Source organism: Macaca thibetana, chromosome 9 (genome assembly GCF_024542745.1).
Source record: "Macaca thibetana thibetana isolate TM-01 chromosome 9, ASM2454274v1, whole genome shotgun sequence".
NCBI lineage: Eukaryota > Metazoa > Chordata > Mammalia > Primates > Cercopithecidae > Macaca > Macaca thibetana.
The window spans coordinates 67,635,021-67,657,973 of record NC_065586.1 but is presented as its reverse complement, the minus strand read 5'-3'; the positions used below and the strand labels follow the sequence as shown (position 1 = coordinate 67,657,973).

Sequence of the window (22,953 nt, the reverse complement as noted above, 5' to 3'; positions counted from 1 at the left end):
ATTCCACTTACAATAGCTGCAAATAAATAAATAAATGAATAAATAAATAAAACACCTAGGAATGAATCTAACCAAGGAAGTTAAAGATCTCTACAAGGAGAACTACAAAATACTGCTGAAAGTAATCATAGATGACACAAACAAATGGAAAAAAACATTTCAAGTTCATCAACTGGAAGAATCAATATCATTAAAATGGCCATACTGCCCAAAGCAATCTATAGATTCAATGCTATTCCTATCAAGCAACCAACGTCCTTTTTCACAGAACTAGAAAAATAGCTATTGTAAAATTCATATGAAGCCAAGAAATATCCTGACTAGACAAGCAATCCTAAGCAAAAAAAAAAAAAAAAAGAAAAGAAAGAAAGAAAGAAGAAGAAGCTGGATGCATCATATCACTTGATTTCAAACTACACTATAAGGCTACAGTAACAACACAGCATGGTATTGGCACAAAAACAGATGCATAGGCTGATGGGACAGAATAGAGAACACAGAAATAAAGCTGCACAACTACAACCATCTGATCTTTGACAAAGTTGACAAAAATAAGCAGTGACTCCCTATTCAACATATGACGCTGTGATAGCTGGCTAGCCAAAGGCAGAAGAATGAAACTGGACCCCTATCTTTCATCATCTAAAAAAATTAACTCAAGATGAATTCAAGATTTAAATATAAGACCTCCACAATAAGAATCCTTGAAATAAAACCTAGGAAACACCATTCTGGATATCAGCCTTGGGAAAGACATTATAACTAAATCCTCAAAAGCAATTGCAACAAAAACAAAAATTGACAAGTGGAATCTCTAATTAAAAAGTTTCTGCATAGCAACAAACTCTCAACAGAGTACACAGACAACCCACACGACGGAAGAAAATATTTGCAAACTATGAATCTGACATAGTTTTACTATCCAGGATCTATAAAGAACTTAAACAATTGAGCAAGCAAAAAACAATCCCATTAAAAATGGGCAAATGGTATGTGTTAAGTCATTCTTGCATTGCTATAAAAAATACTTCAGACTGGGTAATTTATAAAGAAAAAAGTTTAATTGACTCATGGTTCTGCAGGATATACAAGCATTGCATTGGCATCCACTTGGCTTTGGGGTGGGGGCTCAGAATATTTACTCACAGTGGGAGGTGAAGTGGGAACAGGTGCATGACATGGCGAGAACAGGAGCAAGAGGGAGGTGGGAGGTGCCACACACTTTTAAATGACCAGATCTTGCGATAACACACTATCCTGAGGACAGCACATCATGTGGAATCTGCCTCTATTACCAAACACCTCCCACCAGGCCCCCACCTCCAACACAGGGAATTGCATTTCAACATGAGATTTGGGAAGGACAAATGCCAAAACCATATCAAAACATGAACGGACACTTCTCAAAAGAAGACATACAAGTGGCCAACCAACCTGAACATTTTGTTCAACATCACAAATCATCAGAGAAATTCAAATCGAACCAAAATGAGATATTATCTCACACCAGTCAGAATGGCTACTATTAAAAAGTTGAAAACAACAGATGCTGGTGAGGCTGTGGAGAAAAGGGAACACTTTATAAACTATTGGTGGGGATGTAAATTAGTTGAGCCACTGTGGAAGCAGTTCGGCGATTTCTCAAAGAACTTAAAACATAACTAACATTTGACTCACTCCTCCCATTACTGTGGACACAGTCAAAAGAAAATAAATTGTTCTACCCCAAAAGACACTTGCATTCATATGTTCATTGAAGCACTATTCACAAAGCAAGGACATGGAACCAACTTAGGTATCCACCAACGGTGGACTGAATAAATAAAATGGGGTACATATACACCATGGAATAACAGACAGCCATAAAAAGGAATGAATGAAATTATGTCTCTTGCAGCAACATGGATGCAGCTGGAGGCCATTACCTAAGCAACTTAATGCAAGAACAAAAACCCAAATACTGTATGTTCTTACATACAAGTAGGAGCTAAAGAATGGGTAATGATGGACATAAAGATGGCCACAGTAGACCCTGAGGCCTACTAGACAGGGGAGGGAGGAAGGGAGTAAAGACTTGAAAAACTAATTATTGGGTACTATGCTCACTACCTGGGTGATTGCATTAATTGTACTTCAAACCTCAGTATCATGCAATATACCGAGGTAAAAAACCTGCACGTGTACCCACTGAATCTAAATAAAAGTTGAAATTATTTTTTAAAATGCATTAAAAATAAATAAATTCTGGACTCTGGGTTAAAAAATTAAAAGATGCTGGGAAATAAATATATGACAATAATCAATAAATATGATATAATCAACACTTTTTATTTTATTCAAATTTTGTATATCTTAAATATATATTTCTTCTATAACTATAAAATGTTATTTTAAAGCTTTTATTCTAATGACCTAAACTGCAAATTAAAAAGTAGGATGAACAACCAGAAAACCTTTCATGCATTTCTGCTTTTATTCAGTAATTAGTAACTTAAACTGGAGTATTTTTGGGAAATTTGTGAGGTACTTATTCTCTGTTATATTTTTAAAATAGACTGCGTAGTTCCAGAGTGTGTGCACAAGATGAGAACATGTTACCGTGAGTCAAAGTTGATAATAATCAACAAAGGTAGCAAATAATTCAATTCTTCTGCAGAAATACTATCAATCTGCAAGACAGGCATGGATATACGCATGAATAGATACAGGATAGCCAGCCAGAGACACAATCAGACAAGAATATAGAAATTAAGAGTGTTTCTCAAGTTTTCAGTAAACAAATGAGCGTTATCCCTCAAATCTCCTCAAAAGGATTAAATTGTAGCTAATCAAGAAGATTGGAAAGGAGAAAGATATGGAGACAGAAAAGGAAAAGAAAGAGGGAAAGGAAGAAGAGAAGGCAGAGACAAAGGAGGAAGAACAATAGTTAATTTTTAATTTAGCTTTTACTATGTGCCACATGCTATGGAAACTAATTTAGGCATATTATCTCACTCAGTCACTAAAACAGACACAAATATTTCCCCCAATTTACAGATGCGAAATTGCCTATAATGATGAAAAACAAGTCATCTCTTTGTTTTCTCTTGACAGGCAGCTGATCTTTATTAGGTACTTCCTCTGTGCTAGGTACTATGCCAAGTTCTTTACATGCATAATTCTAAATTAGTACTCAAAACACCATTTTAATTAGATCTACTATTTTCATTTTGTAGATTTGCAAAAGAAGTTTCAGAGAGTAAATGATTTGAATTTAGTTTTCTCTGTTTCATTCACATGAATGCACAATAATCTCTTCTATAGGACATTCTTTCAAAACATTTTTTGTTATTATTGCTCTCACTGAGTAACTTTCTTATCTATTCTTCATTCATAAGTATGGACACAGTGATAATCCCTGACACGTAAAGTGTTTCATCTTTCATCTACTATTCTAGATGCTTTGTCTATACTAATTGTTTTAATAATCACACAACACCCACAATTTCATGAGGTAAGTGGAATCATTATCCTCATTTAGCAAAGGGGAGTACTGACCCACAGAGAGGTTAACTGACTTGCCAATAAATGGTATTAGTAGTAGAGCTAGTAGTTCAAACATGATCTGGCTCCACCTCCTTACCTCCATGTTCTAGGAACAGTATCAGTCTTCTTGCCAATTGTATCTTTTTTGAAAATATTAAATTGCCATTCTGATTTGTAACTTGGCTTCTTAGATTGACAGTCTTATTTGTCAGTAATAAACTGGATTGATGTGGATGTGTTCCTTGAAGACCAGCACCACTCTACAACTCCTGATAAAATCAAACTGTCAAACTAATAATTAGATTCTTTACCAATAACCAATTGCAGTCACTCATGTTTAAGCAAAACAGAGACTCCTCCAAGGCCATAGTAGAAGAGCCTACAATTCTATTAAGGAAAGAATAAGTCAAATGAGTAGAAAGTGTGAAAAATGATCTTTTGAAGTTCAAAGTTGCTTGACCTAAATTTGTCTTTCATTTTCAGAACTAATGAGAATATCTTGGTTATAACAGTAGCAGCCAGTTTTATAACCAAAGTAGAACAAAATACTATGTGGTAAATTCTTATAGTATAAAAGTTATTAAAGCCTTCTTTCCCATTGACACCAGAAAGCCTTTCTGAGTTAGTTCTGAGCCTTTGCTCACTTAGAAGCAGAATCTGGAGAATGCCTCGTTCCTACTTTAAGATTGTTCTACTATTTTTCAAATCTCCTTTGGGCCATTTTTATGTATTCAGGTATTTTCCCCATTTTTTAATCAGGTTACTTGGATTTTTTTGCTATTGAGTTCTGCATGTTTCTTACACACTTTCTATATTAATTCCTTATCAGATCTATGGTGTGCAAAATTTTCTTTCAAACCATAGGTTGTCTTTTAATTTTGTTGATTATTACATTGTATATTTTAAGTCCTTAAATATGTATATTTCTTTAAAAAATTAAATTTAAAAACATTGAACAATGCTTTTCCCACCTTTTAAATTTTTATGTGAAAGTGACAGAAAAACTTTGGGCTCTAGGTTTGTAGAACATTCTTACCCTTGACTATTGTTTCACCAAAAAAATTTGCTTTAAGATAACTTTTAAAAGAATACTATTAGGGACTTTTAGGCTAAAGTGGTACACTATTAGCACACTTTGGTTATTATTTCCCAGTTAACTTAGATAGGAGATGTTGACCAGAACATCTACTTAGCTCTTTAATGCATGATTTTTTTAAATCTAAGTTTTATAATCACAGGGACTCACTACATGTAAGCAGATGGCATTTCAGCCTATGTGGTTTTCTCACTTTAAGCCAGTTTTCACTTTTCTAGCATGAGGCTTGAAACCAATATGGAATACATCATTTAGTAATGAGGAAAAAATAAAAAAAAAATTCTTTACCTTTTCATTTAAATTTCAGGGGTGAATTAGCAAAATGAACACTTTTGAAGACTTTTATTTCATAATCTTAGTATTTTTTTGCCCATATTGGGGCCTAAACTTTAAGAAATTCAAAATGACTTTTGCGACCAGGTGTGGTGGCTCACGCCTATAATCCCAGCACTTTGGGAGGCCAAGGTGGGCAGATGACCTGAGATCAGGAGTTTGAGACCAGCCTGGTCAACATGGTGAAACCTTGTCTCTACTCAAAATACAAAATATTAGCCGAGCATGGTGTCTTGTGCCTGTGGTCCCAGCTACTCGGGTGGCTGAGACACAAGAATCGCTTGAACCCGGAAGGGGGAGGTTGCCGTGAGCTGCATTGTGCCACTGCACTCCAGCCTGAGTGACAGAGAGACTCCATTTAAACATAAATAAATAAATAAATAAAATGAATTTTGCAACTACAGAAAATAGCCTAAATTGCACTAAGCTGGAAAAGTTTGTTAATGAAAAGTACTAGGTGTCACTGTGAATTCCAAAAATAGGAATTTAAAGCAATCAGTGGTAGCAAAAGCACTTGGTGCTCATGACATTTCCCATTCCACAGAGCTCATTTCTTCACCTGTAATGCAGTCCAGAGGTTGCCTTGTTTCATCTTGCTCAGCCTCACAGATCATCAATGATCCCATCTTTTCCCCTACTGTTAATACCTTTTTTTTCTGATTCCTGACTCTATCATGTCCCTCAAAGGAAAATCCTGCTTCAAATCCCATCTCTCCTTTTTTGTTTATGAATATGCCTACTAAAATGTTTCAGTGAAGATTCTTCCTTTCCTTATCAGGCTAAGAACTGTTTTCAACTCCTCCAGTCCACAGAATTTTATCTCATTGAGATCACTAATGGACTTATAATTACCGCATTCATTATATATGTTGCAGTTCTTCCCTTATATCACCTCTCTGGAGCTTTTAGATCTTTGTTACTGATTCTCATAAATGTTAATTTTCATGAATGTTTCCTCCTAGATTTTCTGCTAGTTTATACCAACCTTCGCAGCCTCCTTTGTAAGCATTTCTTGTTGTTATTTTGCCTACACCTGTTTTTGCTCTCATCTTTTATTCCTGAGCATTTTTTTTTTTTACTTTAATCCTCTTTTTGGACAACAGCAGACAGTGCTCTGGCTTCATCTGTCACTTACACAACACAAACTACAAAATTCTATCATCCAGCTCCGTCAGACAATCCATATGACTACTGCATTTGTCCATCTCATTTCAGCATCTCATCAACATTTCACACTCAACACATTTATCTCTCAGCTGTTTCACTCATTATCTTGCCTACTCACCTATTCACCTATTTTTCTCTTTGTATTAACTATCTCACTGAAGAATGCCTTTTTTCCTCTTTTCCATCTCTTAAATCTGGTCAGCCATTAATTTGTGCTTATTCTACACCTAGAAACGTCAATATATTTTGAGTATTTTTTTCTTTGCTATGCCTATGAGAGCTGCTGTTTAGCAAATTCGGGTTTCTGACACTCAGAACAGAGAAGGTACCCACAGAAGTATGATTAAAAATACACTGGAACTCTGTTATAATGTCAGTGGTAGAGGATAACATTGTCTCATATGGTATGTCCAAGACTGGACATGTTGATTTATGAGAGTTATATTTGGGAAACTATGGTGCATGACGTATCTCAATGAATAAAGGTTGTTTTTACCAGAAATTATATATGCTGTTAAAAGCTTATCGTATTTTGTCCATATTTAGGCTGAAATTGTCTTGAGTTTAAGAATTGTTTCAAATTCATTTTTATTTTCAACTTGGTTTGCTCATATAGCCATTGAGAAAGTGACATACACTTTGAACACAATACAAATTAAAGACAAGATGCTTTCCATATTCAACAAAGCTCCTTTACTTTAGTAGATGTAAAATTATGACTCAAGCTACTTTTCAGCTTTATGTTACTCCCATGAGAGATTCTCAGAAGAAAGGAGTGTCCTACGCAATAGATCATAACTCAAAAGTGTCACCCTCTCCCTGATGCCTGAAATTGGTCATTCAAAGAATTACTTCGATTGAAACAAACTCATAAAATTGCATTATCCTGTACATAAAATAAGGATATGGAAAAGATGGTGGAAAGGTAACTCAGACAAATTCTGGTTATTTGGAATTTTTGGTTAAAGATAGCCAGCCAACTACAAGAAGAAACTTTGCTCATCCTTCCTCTTCTCCATTTATATAAAATAGCTTCTTCCACCTAGACCTTAGAACACTTTATTCTTTCATTACATAGTTTTGTAACTATTCATGAAGTGAACCTGAATAGATAATCACCCTAGGAGCATTTAAAACACTGTTTCAGTAAAAAAAAAAAAAAAAAAAAAAGCCACACATTTGATAAAGCGAAAAATAGTACAGCAGCATCTCTTAGAACAGGAGATTCACTATTACCTGAAAGATGCAAACAGATCAAATATTTCAGTATACATTTAGTCATTTAGTCTTGCTTAATTCTTGAGAACTTTCTGTGCCTTTATTTTTATAATGTAGGAGTTTATTAATCTGGAGAACTAATCTAATTATCAACATTGCTTCCAGAGAAGAAAATAAATAACAAAGATCTGAGCAGAACGAAATGAAATTGAAACCAACAAACAAACAAAATACAAAAAATAAATGGAATAAAAAGCTAGTTCTTTGAAAAGATAGATAAAATCGATAGACCAATGGTGAGATTAACCAAGAAAAGAAGAGAGAAGATCCAAATAAATTAAATTAGAAACAAAATGGGAGATATTACTACTGATACCACAGAAATACAAAAGATTATTCAAGGCTACTATGAACACCTTTACATGCATAAACTAGAAAACCTAGAAGGGATGAATACATTCCTGGAAATATACAACCCTCTTAGATTAAACCAGGAAGATACAGAAACTCTGAACAGATCAATAATAAGCACTGAGATAGAAACGGTAATTTAAAAATTGTCAACAACAAAAAATTCCAGGACCAGACAAATTCACAGCTGAATTCTATCAGACATTCAAAGAAGAATTGGTACCAATCCTACTGACATTATTCCACAGGATAGAGAAAGAGGAAATCCTCTCTAAATCATTTTAAGAAGCCAGTATAACCCTAATACCAAAACCAGGCAAGGACATAACAACAAAAAAAGAAAACTATAGACAAATATCCCTAATGAACATAGATGCAAAAATCCTCAACAAAATACTAGCTAACTAAATCCAACAGCATATACATATATATATATATATATATGCTGGCATATATATATGCCGCCATGATTATGTGGGTTTTCATACCAGGGATGAAGGGATTATTCAACATCTGCAAGTCAATAAATGTGACACATCGTATAAAAAAATTTTAAAATTACATGATCATCTCAATAGACACAGAAAAAGCATTTGACAAAATCCTTTATAATTAAAGCACTCAGCAAAATCAGCACAGAAATGACATACCTTAAGGTAATAAAAGCCATCTATGACAAACCCACAGCCAATATTATACTGAATGGGGAAAAGTTGAAAGCATTCCACCTGATAACTGGGACAAGACAAGGATGCCCACTTTCACAACTTCTCTTCAACAGGACTCTGGAAGTCCTAGCCACAGCAATCAGACATGAGAAAGAAATCAAGGGCATCCAAATTGGTAAAGAGGAAGTCAAACTGTTGCTATTTGCTGATGATATGACCATATACCTAGAAAACCCTAAAGATTCCTCCAAAAATCTCCTAGAACTGGTAAATTAATTCAGCAAAGATTCAGGATAAAAAATTAATGTATTCAAATCAGTGGCTCTGCTATACACCAATAGTGACCAAGCTGAGAATTAAATCAAGAACTCAACCGTTTTTACAATATCTGTAAAAAATAAAAATAAAATACTTAGGAATATACCTAACCAAGGAGGTGAAAGACCTCTACAAGGAAAACCACAAAACACTGCTGAAAGAAATCATAGATGACAGAAACAAATGGAAACACTCCCATGTTCATGGATGGGTAGAATCAATATTGTAAAAATGGTAAAAATGATCATACCGCCAAAAGCAATCTGCAAATTCAATGCAATTCCCATCAAAATGCCACCATTATTCTTTACAGAGTTAGGAAAAACAATCCTAAGATTCATATAGAACCAAAAAAGAGCCCATATAGCCAAAGCAATACTAAGCAAAAAGAACAAATCTGGAGGCATCACATTACTTGACTTCAAACTATACTATAAGGCCATAGTCACCAAAACAGCATAGTACTGGTATAAAAATAGGTGCACAGACCAATGGAACACAATAGAGAACCCAGAAATAAAGCTAAATGCTTACAGCCAAATGATCTTTGACAAAGTAAACAAAAATATAAAGTGAGGAAGGTCACCTTATTCAACAAATGGTGCTGGGATAATTGGCTAGTCACATTTAGAAGAATGAAACTGGGTTCTCATCTCTCACCCCATTAAAAAAAAAAACAAAAAACAACTCAAGATGAATCAAAGACTTAAATCTAAGACCTAAAACCATAACAATTCTAGAAGATAATATCTGAAAAATCCTTCTAGACACTGGTTTCAGCAAAGACTCCATGACCAAGCACCCAACGGCAAATGCAACAAAAACAAGGATAAACAGATGGTACTTAATTAAAATGAAAAGTTTCTGCACAGAAAAAGAAATAATCAGCAGAGTTAATAGAAAACCCACAGAGTTGGAGAAAGATCATCACAATCTATACATCTGACAAAGGACTAATGTTCAGAATATCCAAATAACTCAAACAAATCAGCAAGAAAAAAACAGTCTCATCAAAAAAGTGGGCTAAGAACATGAATAGATAATTCTCAAAAAAAAAAAAAAAAGATATACAAATGGCCAACAAGCACAGGAAAAAAATGCTCAACTCACTAATTATCAGGGAAATGCAAATCAAAACCACAATGAGATACCATCTTACTCTTCCAAGAATGGCCATGATCAGAAAAAAAAAAAAGGTGTTGGCGTGGATGCAGTCAAAAGGGAACACTTTTACACTGTTACTGGGAATGTAAACTAGTACAATCAGTATGGAAAAGAGTGTGGAGATCCCTTAAAGAACTGAAAGTAGAACTACCACGTGATCCAGCAACCCTACTACTAGGTATCTACTCGGAGGGAAAAATGGCATTATACGGAAAAGATACTTGCACACACATGTTTATAGCAGCACAATTTGCAATTGCATAAATATGGAATCAGCCCAAATGCCCATCAATCAATGAGTGGAGAAAGAAAATGTGAGATATATATATATACACACACATACACACACACACACACCATGGGATACTATTCCACTATAAAAAGGAATGAATTAATGGCATTTGCAGTAACCAGGATGGAATTGGAGACCATTATTCTAGGTGAAGTAACTCAGGAATGGAAAACTAAACATGGTATGCTCTCACTTATAATTGGGGGCTAAGCTATGAGGATGCAAACACATAAGAATGATACAATGGACTTTGGGGACTCAGGGAAAAGGGTTGAGGGGGGGTGAGGGAAAAAAGACTCCACATTGAGTATAATGTACACTGCTTGGTGATGGGTGCACCAAAATCTCAGAAATCACCGCTAAAGAACTTATTCATGTAACCAAACACCATCTGTTTCCCAAAAACCTCTTGAAAAAAAAAATGTTAAAAAAAATCTCTGCTGGAAATAAATTCCAGATAGGTAGTACTCTTAAAATATACATATTGTCACAAGGCATATCTAGGAATTATATCCTTAGGCGTTGTGTAATCATGATATAATGAATGCTCCAGAAGCTTCTCAGTAGTATAGTTTCATTGAAATATTTTTTTTTTTGCCTCTTATAATATAAACATGAAACAATTCAAATAAGGCCAGCCTCCAAGAATATTTTGTAAAATATTAACATAAATTATACTCGTAGGTTGTTTTGTTCATAATGGAGTGCATTTTGTGTGACTTGGTTTATACTTCTTACTTTGGTTTTTTAAAATCATCTTTTCTTGAACTAGAACTACCTGTCAATGTATTTAACACCAAAAGTTCATTTCAATTGTGCTCAGTTACAATTAGGTGTGAATGTCCAGTTATTAGCCTTGATATCTTTGCTTTGGCAAAATTACAAAGAGGAAGTAATTAGGCTCCTTAAATATCACCCGGTGTTCCGAAAGTCTAATACTATTCTGTCCTGGTGCAAAACACCTTTAGCAGATGTTAATTTTATTTTGGCTCCTATTGTCTCCTTCCGATCTAGGTTATACTGCTTCTATAACTATTTAAAATCTTTTTGTGCTTTATCCCCACCTTATGAGGTGTTACTTTGTCTAATTTAGAATATCTGCTAATATGATTAATTACAATGTAGAGTACAGAAATAGAAAAAAATACGTACCGAAAGCCTGAAATCTTGGATTCGTATTTTACTTCTCCAACTTATTCTGTTAAATTCACAAGCAGAATTTTTAAGAATTGTTATAGCTAAGAATAGCTATAACAATCTTGTTTTATACAAGGATACTGTCTAAAGGAGACAAAATTTGTGCTAAAATTCTACAAGACTTAAATATGTCCTAGATGGCATACTTAAGCTACCGCCATTTTGAGACGGTTGGATGATTGGGAAAAATAAACTTAAGCGGAAGGTTTTAGTTCTTCTCTTTCTAACTAGCTAATGCCAGTGCCAGAGTAGTGAATTGTGTGTGGCACACACACAATAAATATGCTCTTAAGGCATCAATGGAGGAAGGAAAAGTGAAAAATAAAAATAAAAAGGCCAAGCAAGCAGAATGAGAAGCATCAGCTAATCCAATTCTGCTTCATTCTTTCTACATATGAACTTTAACTCTGAAACTTTACAGAATGTAACTAAATTGGTCTAATAATATATGTAATAGATGATATATAAAAACATACATTTAAATAATTTAAATATATAGATATAATTTCAAATCTAATGTTAGTTGGAATGGAAATTACTGTTTGACCTTCTGACACACCAGCAAAAATTAAAACTAGAATGTATTATTTTTGAACTATTAAATTGATCAAAAGAGAAAGCAACCAATGTTCCAGCAGATTTTTTTCATAATATACATAGACACTGAAAATCATGTTGCTTACATTACTCAATTGCATTTCATAATCAATTTCAGATATTATTTTCTGCCTAAAATTTCTTAATCTATCAAATAATAATGTCAGAAGCACATTCATAGACAACCTCCCTAGATGGTCACTGTAATAACTGAGTCAGTTTCTTCATTCTCAATTTTGATTGCTTAGAACTGTATTTCTTCAGAACAAAAGTAATTAATTTGAACTATTTTATGTATGAAATGGAAAAGGCTAAAAAGAGTCATCTATAGTTCTTTATTAGTCAGTGACTACGTCTCTAAGCTTCTTTTAAAATGTCAAAACTGTTCAGAAGTAAGATGATACTTTTGCTTTCTCCCATGCCATTTGAATAATGCTAAAAACAATGACATAGTTTGATAAAATCATGTTATAAAAGTACCTAGTTCAAGGCAACCTGATCCAATGAAAGATTATCAATATAAGAAAAAAAACCTTCAACGTGACACAATTATGTCAACTTGGAAAACTGGGTGTTTCAAAGTAAACAGGAAAAAATGGTAGGAAGCATTCAGTATTTAAAAAGTTATTAATACATGTAAATATGTCTAATGTACTATGGTTTCACTTCTTTCACTAAGATTTAGTGTCTCTCATAAAACTGAATGCAATAAAATTCTAAAATAAAGAAAACTATGGGCATATATAGGCTTCAGTCACATAATCAAACTCAGAAATTTTGACTTATATTAGGATAGAGTTTGTTTTTGCCGTAAATACTAAATGCTAAAAAAACAGGATTAATAAAATTTTATAATAAAGTAACATGGAAAGACATGTGTTCTTTAATATTAGGAATGTTATTAGTTTATTATAATTAGTCTTTGTTTCTTATTCCTTATATCTACAAATACAATATTTAATAGGAGAGAGTGCTTCATTATCCAAGAAAGAGAGTATAAGCATACTGAACAATAGTAATCATTATAAAAAGAAGCCCAAAAACCTTTCCCTCTGGCTATATAAGCAAGAAATAATATGAAATAGTTGCAAAAAATCCCCCTTTTTTTCCAAAAGGGAAATAAATATGTACTATGAAGTTGAACACAATATAAAAGCCACAAAATTATATTATACCCCAGTCTGAAATATTAATTGAATATCTCAACACAATAATGAAAGCAACAGATTTTTCAATTAAAGTGTAAAATAATTCTAAGGATGTAGCAGCTGCTTAGAAATACTGAAATAAACATGAGAAATCTAAAAAAAGGAAACCAAAATGTTTATAAACACCAGTCTCTATATTAATTATGCACTTTATGCATTTTATATCTTTAGTATTATCTTTAGTACTCTACTAAATAGTATTTTTCTTTGAATTTTAAATATTACATTAGAATATATTGTCAACCCAGAAAACCTACCATTATAACATTTTAATATGTATTGATTTTTGAAGAGCAAAAATAAGCAAAAAAATTGACAGCCTTTCCTATAAGATCTGAAACAAGACAAGGCTACCCACTGTCACCATTTTCATTCAACATAGAACTGAACGTCCTAGCTAGAACCATTAGCTAAGAGAAAGAAATATAGAGTATCCAAATTGGAAAGTAGGAAGTCAAATTGTCCTAGTTTGTAGATGACATGATCTTATATTAAGAAAAACCTAAAGGCTCTACCAAACAAACAAACAAAAAAACCTCTTAGATTTGATAAACAAATTCAATAAAGTGGAAGGATATCAAATCAACATGCAAAAATCAACAGCATTTTTACACACAAATAGTGAACAATCTAAAAAAGAAATCAGGCAAGCAATCCTATTTCTGATAGCTACAAAAATCAAAACACCTAGAAATCAATATAACTAAAGAGGTGAAAAATCTCTACTATAAAACTATAAAATACTGATGAAAGAAATAGAAGACAAAAAAGATATCCTCTATTCATGTATTGAAAGAATTAATATTGTTAAAATGTCCATACTGCCCAGAGCAATATACAGATTCAGTGTAACCTCTAGAAAAATACCAATGACATTTTTTACATAGATAGAATAAAAAGATCCTAAAATTTACATAGAACCACAAAAGACCCTGAATAGCCAAAGAAATCCTGAGAAAAAGAGAAAAGCTGGAAACATCACACTACCTGGCTTCAAAATATATTACAAAGATATAGTAACTAAAACTGCATGATACTAGCATAAAAAGACCCACACATAGACCACTGGAACAGAATGGAGAACCCAAAAATAAATTCATATATTTATAGCCAACTGATTTTGAGCAAGTGTCAAGAACACACACTGACAAAAGGATAGTCAATAACCGGTAGTGGGAAATTTGGATATCTATTGCAGAAAAATGAAACTAGACCCCTACGTTTCACCATATGGAAAAATCAAATCAAAGTAAAGGCCTAGCATAAAATCCAAAACTATGAAGCTAGTAGAAGAAAACACAGGGCTTCAGAACACTGATTTTGGCAAAGATTTGATGGCTAAGACCTCAAAAGCACAGGCAACAAAAGTAAAAATAAACACATGGGATTATATCAAACTAAAAAGGTTTTGCACAGCAAAGAAAACAATTAACAGAGTGACAAGACAACCTATAGAATGATAGAAGATATTTTCAAACTATTTGACAAGGGACTAAAATACAGAATACATAAGACAAATCAACAGAAGAATAAAACAAATTTAAAAATGGGCAAATGATCTGAGTAGTCATCTCTCAAAAGAAGACATACAAATGGCCAATAGTTATATGAAAAAATGTTCCACATCATTAATCAACAGGGAAATGCAAATCAAAACCACAATAAGATATTATCTTATCCCAGTTAAAATCGCTATAATTGAAAGAAAAAAAATAAATTCTGTCAAGAATGTAGAGAAATGGGGACTCTTATACCCTGCTGGTAGGAATGTAAATTAGTACAGCCATTATGGAAAATAGGAGTTTTCTTTAAAAACGACTACTACTAATAATAAACTAATAATAGAACTACCATATGATCCAGCAATTCATTACCGGGTATTTATTTAAAGAAAAGGAAGTCAATATGTTGAAGAGATAGCTGCACTCCTATGCTTACTGCAGCACTGCTCACAATCTAACTGTCAATCAGTTAGTTAGAATCAATCTAATTGTCCACCAATGAAGGAATGGATAAACAAAATGTGGTATACAAACACAATGGAATATTCAGCCACAAACAAGAATGAAATCCTGTCATTTGTGGCAACGTGACCAAGACTGGAGGACATTATGTTAAGTGAAATAAGTCAGGAACAGAAAGACAAGTACCACATGTTCTTATATGTGAGAGTTTTAAAAGTTGATCTCATAGAATTAACGAATAGAATAATGGTTATCAGGGGCAGAGAAGAGTAGTGGAGAGGGGAATATAAAAATAAGTTGATTAAAGGTACAAAAATACAGTTACATAGAAGGAAGAAATTCTAGTCTTCTATAACATAGTAGGCTGACTATAGTTACTACTTTATTGTGTATTTTAAAATAGCTATATGAGAAGATTTTGAATGTTTTCGAAACAAAGAAATGATAGATGCTTGAGGAATAGTATATGCCCATTCCCTAATTTGATCAATATACAGTGTATACATGTATAGAAATATATGTACTCTACAAATGCAATTATTATATGTCATTTAAAAATAAAACATAATGAAAATAAATGTTAAAAATACATAACCATAAAAGAAAGAAGGAAATATAATGTATCAACAACAACAAAACTCGGTTTTGTAATTACAATTGATTAAAATTAATTGTGCATATTTGATGCTGAAGAACTGATACTAGAAATAATTTGAGTATATTTTAAGCTAAAATAAAAACTGCCCTAAGAAATAATTAAGCTTCCTTATAATCGTCCATTACCTAGTGTATTAATACTATTAGAAATTCAATTATAATTTAGAAAAAGTGGTTGAATAGAGTACAAATTTAACTTTGCCCAAATCAATGTTCTAATGGCAAAGAGCAGTTAGCATGAACTTTTACCATGTCCATTTGTAAGTAACTCACCTGATTAGCAATCTGCCGAGCAAGGACATCCATCCTTGATCCTGATTCTGATATCATTTTCGCTGCATAGATCACATCGGTTGTATGCTTTAGTGGTCCTTTGCCCCTGGGGAAAAAAAAAATTTATATATATTTTAAAATATATATATATTATATTAGCTGTGGTGTTGATGAAAAAATAAACGTTAGCTATGGTGGTTCATGAAAAAATGTATAAATCTATCCATCCATCCACCCGCATATGTAAAAGATTTGCATCCCAAAGAACGGCTATTGGTTTTTTGTTTGTTTGTTTTGAGACGGAGTCTCACTCTGTCGCCAAGCTTGAGCGCAGTGGTGCAATCTCGGCTCACTGCAACCTCCGCCTCTCGGGTTCAAGCGATTCTCCAGCCTCTGCCCCTCCAGTAGCTGGGACTACAGACACGTGCCACCATATCTGGCTAATTTTTGTATTTTTAGTAGAGACGGGGTTTCACCATATTGGCCAGCATGGTCTCGATCTCTTGACCTCTTGATCCGCCCGCCTTATCCTCCCAAAGTGCTAGGATTACAGGCGTGAGCCACCGCGCCTGGCTGGCTGCTGGTTTTAATATTTTGATTTTGAAAAGATCACTATTAGACTCCAGTATTAAATAATTTTTTTTAATGCCAGCCTATTGTGTTAAGAAATACACCAGAGAAGATGAAGACCTTTTGATCTTCATTCCCAGGTGTTTATTATAGTAAAACTCAACCTAGAGATACCCTTCATAGAACTAGATACCTCAAGACAAAAGTATTTTTCTGATTCTAGGGAGAAACATATTATTTTGGATATTATATGTATCCAACAGTTCATTTTTTATCAGCAGGTTGACTTTTAATATTTCACATTTTTTCTGTTGCCATATTTTAGTTATTTTTTAAAAAAAATTATTGATGGTAAAATTCATTCATTTTTATGGGGTACATGTATTGTTTTGTTATTTATACATGCATAGAATGTGTAATGATTAAGTAATGGTATTTAGGGTATCCATCATGTCAAGTATTATTTCTATTTGTTGAAAATATTTGAAGTCTTCTAGCTATTTTGAAATATTCAATACATTGTTTTTAACTATAGTCATCCTACTCTACTACTGAACATTTGAATTGCTCTTTTAACTGTATGTTTGCTCCCATTAACCAACCTCTCTTATCCCCCCAATTCCCAACAAACACCATGCCAAGCCTCAGATAACTATCATTCTACTTTCTGCCTCCACGAGAGCAATGTTCTTTGCTCTCACATATGGAGGAGAACATGATATTTGTCTAACTTATTTCACTTAGCATAATGTCCTCCAGACTCATCCATGTTGTTGTAAATGTTAGGATTTCATTCTTTTATGGCTGAGTGTTCATTGTGTGTGTGTGTGTGTGTGTGTGTGTGTGTGTGTGTAAATAAAACCACATTTTATTTATCCATTTATCCATTGATGAATACTTACGGTGATTTCACACCTTTGCTATTGTGAATAATACTACAATAAAAATAAGGGTGCAGGTATCCTTTTGATATGCTGATTTGCTTTTCTTTGGATAAATACTTAGGTGTGAGATTGCTAGATCATACATTAGTACTACTATTAGTTTTTTGCAAAATCTCCATATTGGTTTCCATAATGGCTATACTAGTTTACATTCCCATCAACAGTGTATAAGAGTTCCCTTTTCAACATACCCTTGCCAGCGTTTGTTTTTTTTTTCTCCTTTTAATAATAGTAATTCTAAATGGGGTAAAATGATATCTTATTGTAGTTTTGATTTGTGTTTTCATGCTAATTAGTGATGTTGAGCATGTTTGCATATACCTGTTGGTCATTTGTCTTCTTTTGAGAAACGTCTATTCATGTCCTTTGCCCGCTTTTTGATGGGATGATTATTATTTTCTCCTGTTGAATTTAGTTCCATGTATTCTCTGAACTTTAGGCCCTTACTAGATAAACAGTTTGCAAATATTTTTAAATATTAAATATTTAAATAATTCAAATATTAAATATTTTCTACTATTTAACAGGCTGTTTACTCTGTTGATTATTTCTTTTGATGTGCAGAAGCTTTTTAGTTTAATATAGTCCCATTTGCCTATTTTTATCTTGCCTGTGCTTTCGAGGACTTAGCAATAAAATCTTTGTATAGACAAATGTCCTGAAGCATTTCCCCTATGTTTTCTTCAAGTAGTTTTATAATTTTGGATCTTACGTTTAGGTTTTAGCTGATCTTGATTTGATTTTTGTATATGGTGAGAGACAGGGGGCTAGTTTCATTCTTCTGAGTATGATTATCCTGTTTTCCCAGCACCATTTATTGAAGAGCCATCCTTTCCCCAGTGTCTGTTCTTCCCAACTTTGTTGAAAATCAGTTAGTTATAAATGTGTGGATTTATTTCTGGGTTCTTTATTCTGTTCCATTGGTTTATGTGTCTATTTTTATGCTCATACAATGCTCTTTTTGGTTATATAGGCTTATTATATGTTTTGAAGCCAGGTAGTATGATGTGTCATGTCCTTTTTCCTGTTCTTTTCCTCAGTATTGCTTTGGCTATTTGGGGACTTTTGTGGTTCTATTAATATGTAATATTTAGGATTGTTTTTTCTGTTTCTGTGAAGAATGTCATTGCTCTGTTGAAAGAATTCCACTGAAAATGTAGATTTATTTTGGTAGTATTGATATTTTGACAATATTAATTATTCTGATCTATGGGCATGAGATATATTTTTTATTTTTTGTGTCTTGTTCAATTTCTTCCACCAGTGTTTTATAGTTTTGCTTGTAGAGGTCGTTCCTTGTTTGGTTAAAATTATTCCTAGGCTTTTTTAAATTTGTAGCTCTTTTAAACGGGATCGCCTCTTGATTTCTTTTTCACATTGTTCAGACTGATGTATAAAAATGCTATTGATTTTTGTATGTTGATTTAGTATTCTGCAACTTTCCTTAATTTACCAAATCTAAGAGTGTTTTGGTGGAGCATTTAGGTTTTTCTTAATATAAGATAATTTCATTTCATAGAGGGACAATATGGCTTCCCTTTTTCCAATTTGGATGCCTTTTCTTTCTTTTTCCTGATTGCTCTGGCTGATAACCTTCAGTACTAGAATCTTGAAAGGGAGTTATAAAAGTGGGCATCCTCATCTTGTTCCAGATCTTGATAGAAAGGCTTTCAGCTTTGCCCCAGTCAGTATGATGTTAGCTGTGACTTTGTAATATATGGCCTATATTATACTGGGGTACGTTCCTTCTAAATCTAGTTTCTTGAAAGTTTTTATCATGAAAAGATCTTGAATTTTATCAGATGCTTTTACTGAGCCTATTGAGATGATCACATTTTTTAATCTTTCATTCTTTTGATATGATGTATCATGTTTATTGATTTGTGTATATTAAGTCATCCTTGCATCCCAAGGATAAATCCCACTTGATTAACATGTATTATCTTTTTGGTGTTCTGTTTGATTCATTTTGCTAGTATTTTGTTGAAGGTTTTTATGTCTGATTCATCATGGATATTGACCTATAGTTTTCTTTCTTTCTTGTACTCTTGTCTGGTTTTGGTATGAGGATAATGCTGCCTCTTAAAATGAAAGAGGGAGAATTCCCTCCTCTTCAATTTTGTGGAACAGCTTGAGGAAAATCAATGTTAGTTATTCTTTGTAAGTTTGGTAGAATTCAGCAATAAAGGATCCAATTCTGGGCTTCTCTTCATTGGGAGACATTTTGTTACTGATTCAATCTATTATGCATTATTGTTCTGTTCAGATTTTCTATTTTTTCCAGACTTGATCTTGGTAGGTTTTGTGATCCCAGGAATTTATTCATTTCCCCTGTGTTTTCCAGTTTGTAAATGTTAACTGTTAATAATAGTGTCTGATGATCTTTTGCATTTCTGTGATGTCAATTGTAATGCCTCCTTTTACATTTGTAATTTTGTTTATTTGGGTATTCTCTCTTTTCCTGGTTAGTCTAGATAGCAGGTTATTTAATTTTTTTATCTTTTCACAAAACCAACTTGTTGCTTTATTGATATTTTGTATTTTTTTTTTAGTCTCTATATCATTTAGTTCTGCTCTGATCTTTATTACTTCTTTCTTTGTGCTAATTCTGGATTTAGTTTGTTCTTGCTTTCCTAATTCCTTGATGTGTGCATCATTAGGTTGTTTATGTGAAACATTTCTACTTTTTTATTGTAGCAATTTATTGCTATGAACTTCCCTCTTAGCACTGCTTTTGCTCTATCCTATAGGTTTTGGTATATTGTGTTTTTATTTTCATTTTTTCAGAAACTTGTTTGATTTCCTACTTAATTTCTTCATTGACTTGATGGTTGTCTAGGAGATTGTTGTTTAATTTCTATGTATTTGTACAACTTCTAAAATGCCTCTTTTTATTGATTTCTAGTTTTATTTGATTGTGGCATAAGAGGATACTTGATATGCTATTAACTTTTTAAAAATTTGTTAAGATTTGCTTTGTGGCCTGACATGGTCAATCCTACAGAATGTCTATGTGCTTATGGGAAAAATGTATATTCTACGACTGTTCAATAAAATGCTCTGTAGATTGGCCTCTTAGTTCAATATGGTCTAAAGTGCAGTTTAAATACAATGTTTCTTTTTAAATTTTCTCTCTGGATGATCTCTCTAATGCTAAGAGTTGAGTGTTGAAGTCTCAATTACTACTGCATTGGAGTACATCTCTCCCTTTTGATGTAATAATATTTCCTTCATATATCTGGATGGTTTCATATTGGGTGCATATGTATTTATAATTTTTATATACTCTTGCTTGATGTATCCCTTTATCTTTAATATAATGACCTTCATTGTCTCTTTTTTACTGTTTTTGACTTAAATATGTTTTTATCAGATATAAATAGAGATACTTATGCTCACTTTCGGTTTCTGTTTGCACAAAATATCTTTTTCAATCCCTTTACTTTCATTCTATATGTCTTTACAAGTTAAGTGAGTTTCTTGGAGGCAGTAGATAGTTGGGTCACGTGGTCCTTGTTTTTGGTTTTAGTTTTTGTTTTCAAATCCATTCAGCCCGTCTCCATCTTTTTTTTTTTTTTTAGACGGAGTCTTGTTCTGTCACCCAGGCTGCAGTACAGTGGCACAATCCAGCTCACTGCAACTTCCACCTCCTGGGTTCAAGAGATTCTCCTGCCTCATTCCTGAGTAGCTGGGATTACAGGCATGTGCCACTGTGCCCGGCTAATTTTTGTATTTTTAGTAGAGATGGGGTTTCACCATGTTGGCCAGACTGGTCTCGAACTGCTGACCTCGTGATCTGCCTGCCTCAGCCTCCCAAAGTGCTGACATTAAAGGTCTGAGCCACCACGCTATTTCTTTTAAGAGCAAAATTTAATTCATTTACCTTCAAGGTTATTATTCATGTGTCAGGACTTATTTCTGTCATTTTGTAAATTGTTTTCTGGATGTTTTGTGTATACTTTGTTCCTTTCTTATTGTTTATCATTAAGGTTTGGTGTTTTTCTGTAGTTGTACTATTTGAGTAGTTTCTACATTTGTATGTTTACCAGTAAGTTTTATACTTTCTTGTGTTTTCATGATAATAGATATCATCTTTGCACTTGCAGATATAAGAACCTTTTAAAGGAGTTATGAAAACACAGGAAAGTAATAAATTTGCTCAGTTTTTGCTTGTCTGGGAAAGACTTTATTTCTTTTTTATAGCTGAAGGATCAGTTTTGCTGGGTATAGTGTTCTTGATTGACTTCTTTTTGGTTCTTCTCCCCCCAGCTCTATGAATATATCATCTTGTTCTCTCCTGATGTGTAATTTTCTGCTGAAAAATCTGCTGTTAGATTTAATAAGGTTTCCTTTATATTTGACTTAACATCATTCTCTTCCTGTTTTTAGAAATCCTTTCTTTGTATTTGACTTTCAACAATTTGGCTATAATTTGCCTTTAACAAGACCTTTTTGGGTTGAATCTATTTGGGGATCTTTAAGCTTTCCGGATCTGGATGTTCGCATCTCTCCTAAGACTTGTAAGTTTCCAAGGATCATTATACTAAATAGATTTTCTATGACTTTGGACTTCTCTTCAACTTCTGTTTTGAGTTCAAATTCTGAGAATGAATACCAGAATTTGAAACTTTGGTTACTTTATGGAGCCCCATGTGTTACACAGGATTTGTACAATCTTTTTTTATTATTTATTCTATTTTGTCTGACCAAGTTATTTAAAAAATCCTTTATTCCCACTATAAAATTATTTCTTGTGCATAATAAAATCTGTTGTTGAAGCTCTCACATGAATTTTGTATTTCATTCATTGAATTCCTAGTTCCAGAATTTTTGTTTCTTTTTTATGATACTTATCACATTGGTAAATTTCTCATTTATGTTCTGAATTGTCTCTTCTAATTTTCTTGTATTCTTTATCTGTGTTCTACTGTGTCTCACTGAGCACTGAGCTTTTTAAATATTATTACTCTGTACTCTTTTTTCATCATTTCATTACTTTCTTTTTTATTGTAATATCTTGCTGGACAATTATTGTGTTTCTTTAGATGTGGCATATTTCCTTGACATTTAATGTTTCTTTTGTCCTTTCATTGATATATTTGTATATGGTGTAAGTCGCTTCTTTATTTTTTTGGATTGGCTTTTGTAGAGGAAGGTCCTGAAGATCTATCTGTAGTGTTGCTTTCATAGGGCACCTTAGCTTTGATTCTGGGTGCATGCAGTAATGTAGCCTCCATGTGATTCATTTGTCTGTAAAGAGCCTCAGTGGTGTCTGTGATTCCCTCTGTCACTTAGGCTGTGGCTGTTAGTGCAAGGCTTTATAGGGGATGGGAACTGCAGGTGGGTTGGTC

At 33.2% G+C, this 22,953-nt stretch overlaps 1 protein-coding gene across 7 annotated transcripts in view; it reads right to left on the bottom strand.

The window, feature by feature from the left end:
• The window catches only part of CTNNA3 (catenin alpha 3), a 1,858,220-nt gene that overhangs the window by 62,978 nt on the left and 1,772,289 nt on the right, over positions 1-22,953 (bottom strand). For all 7 annotated transcript variants that reach the window (XM_050805650.1, XM_050805648.1, XM_050805652.1 and 4 more), the window contains one exon: positions 16,089-16,194. In XM_050805650.1, the coding sequence (XP_050661607.1) occupies positions 16,089-16,194 (106 nt within the window). The remainder of the gene's footprint in view (positions 1-16,088; positions 16,195-22,953) is intronic.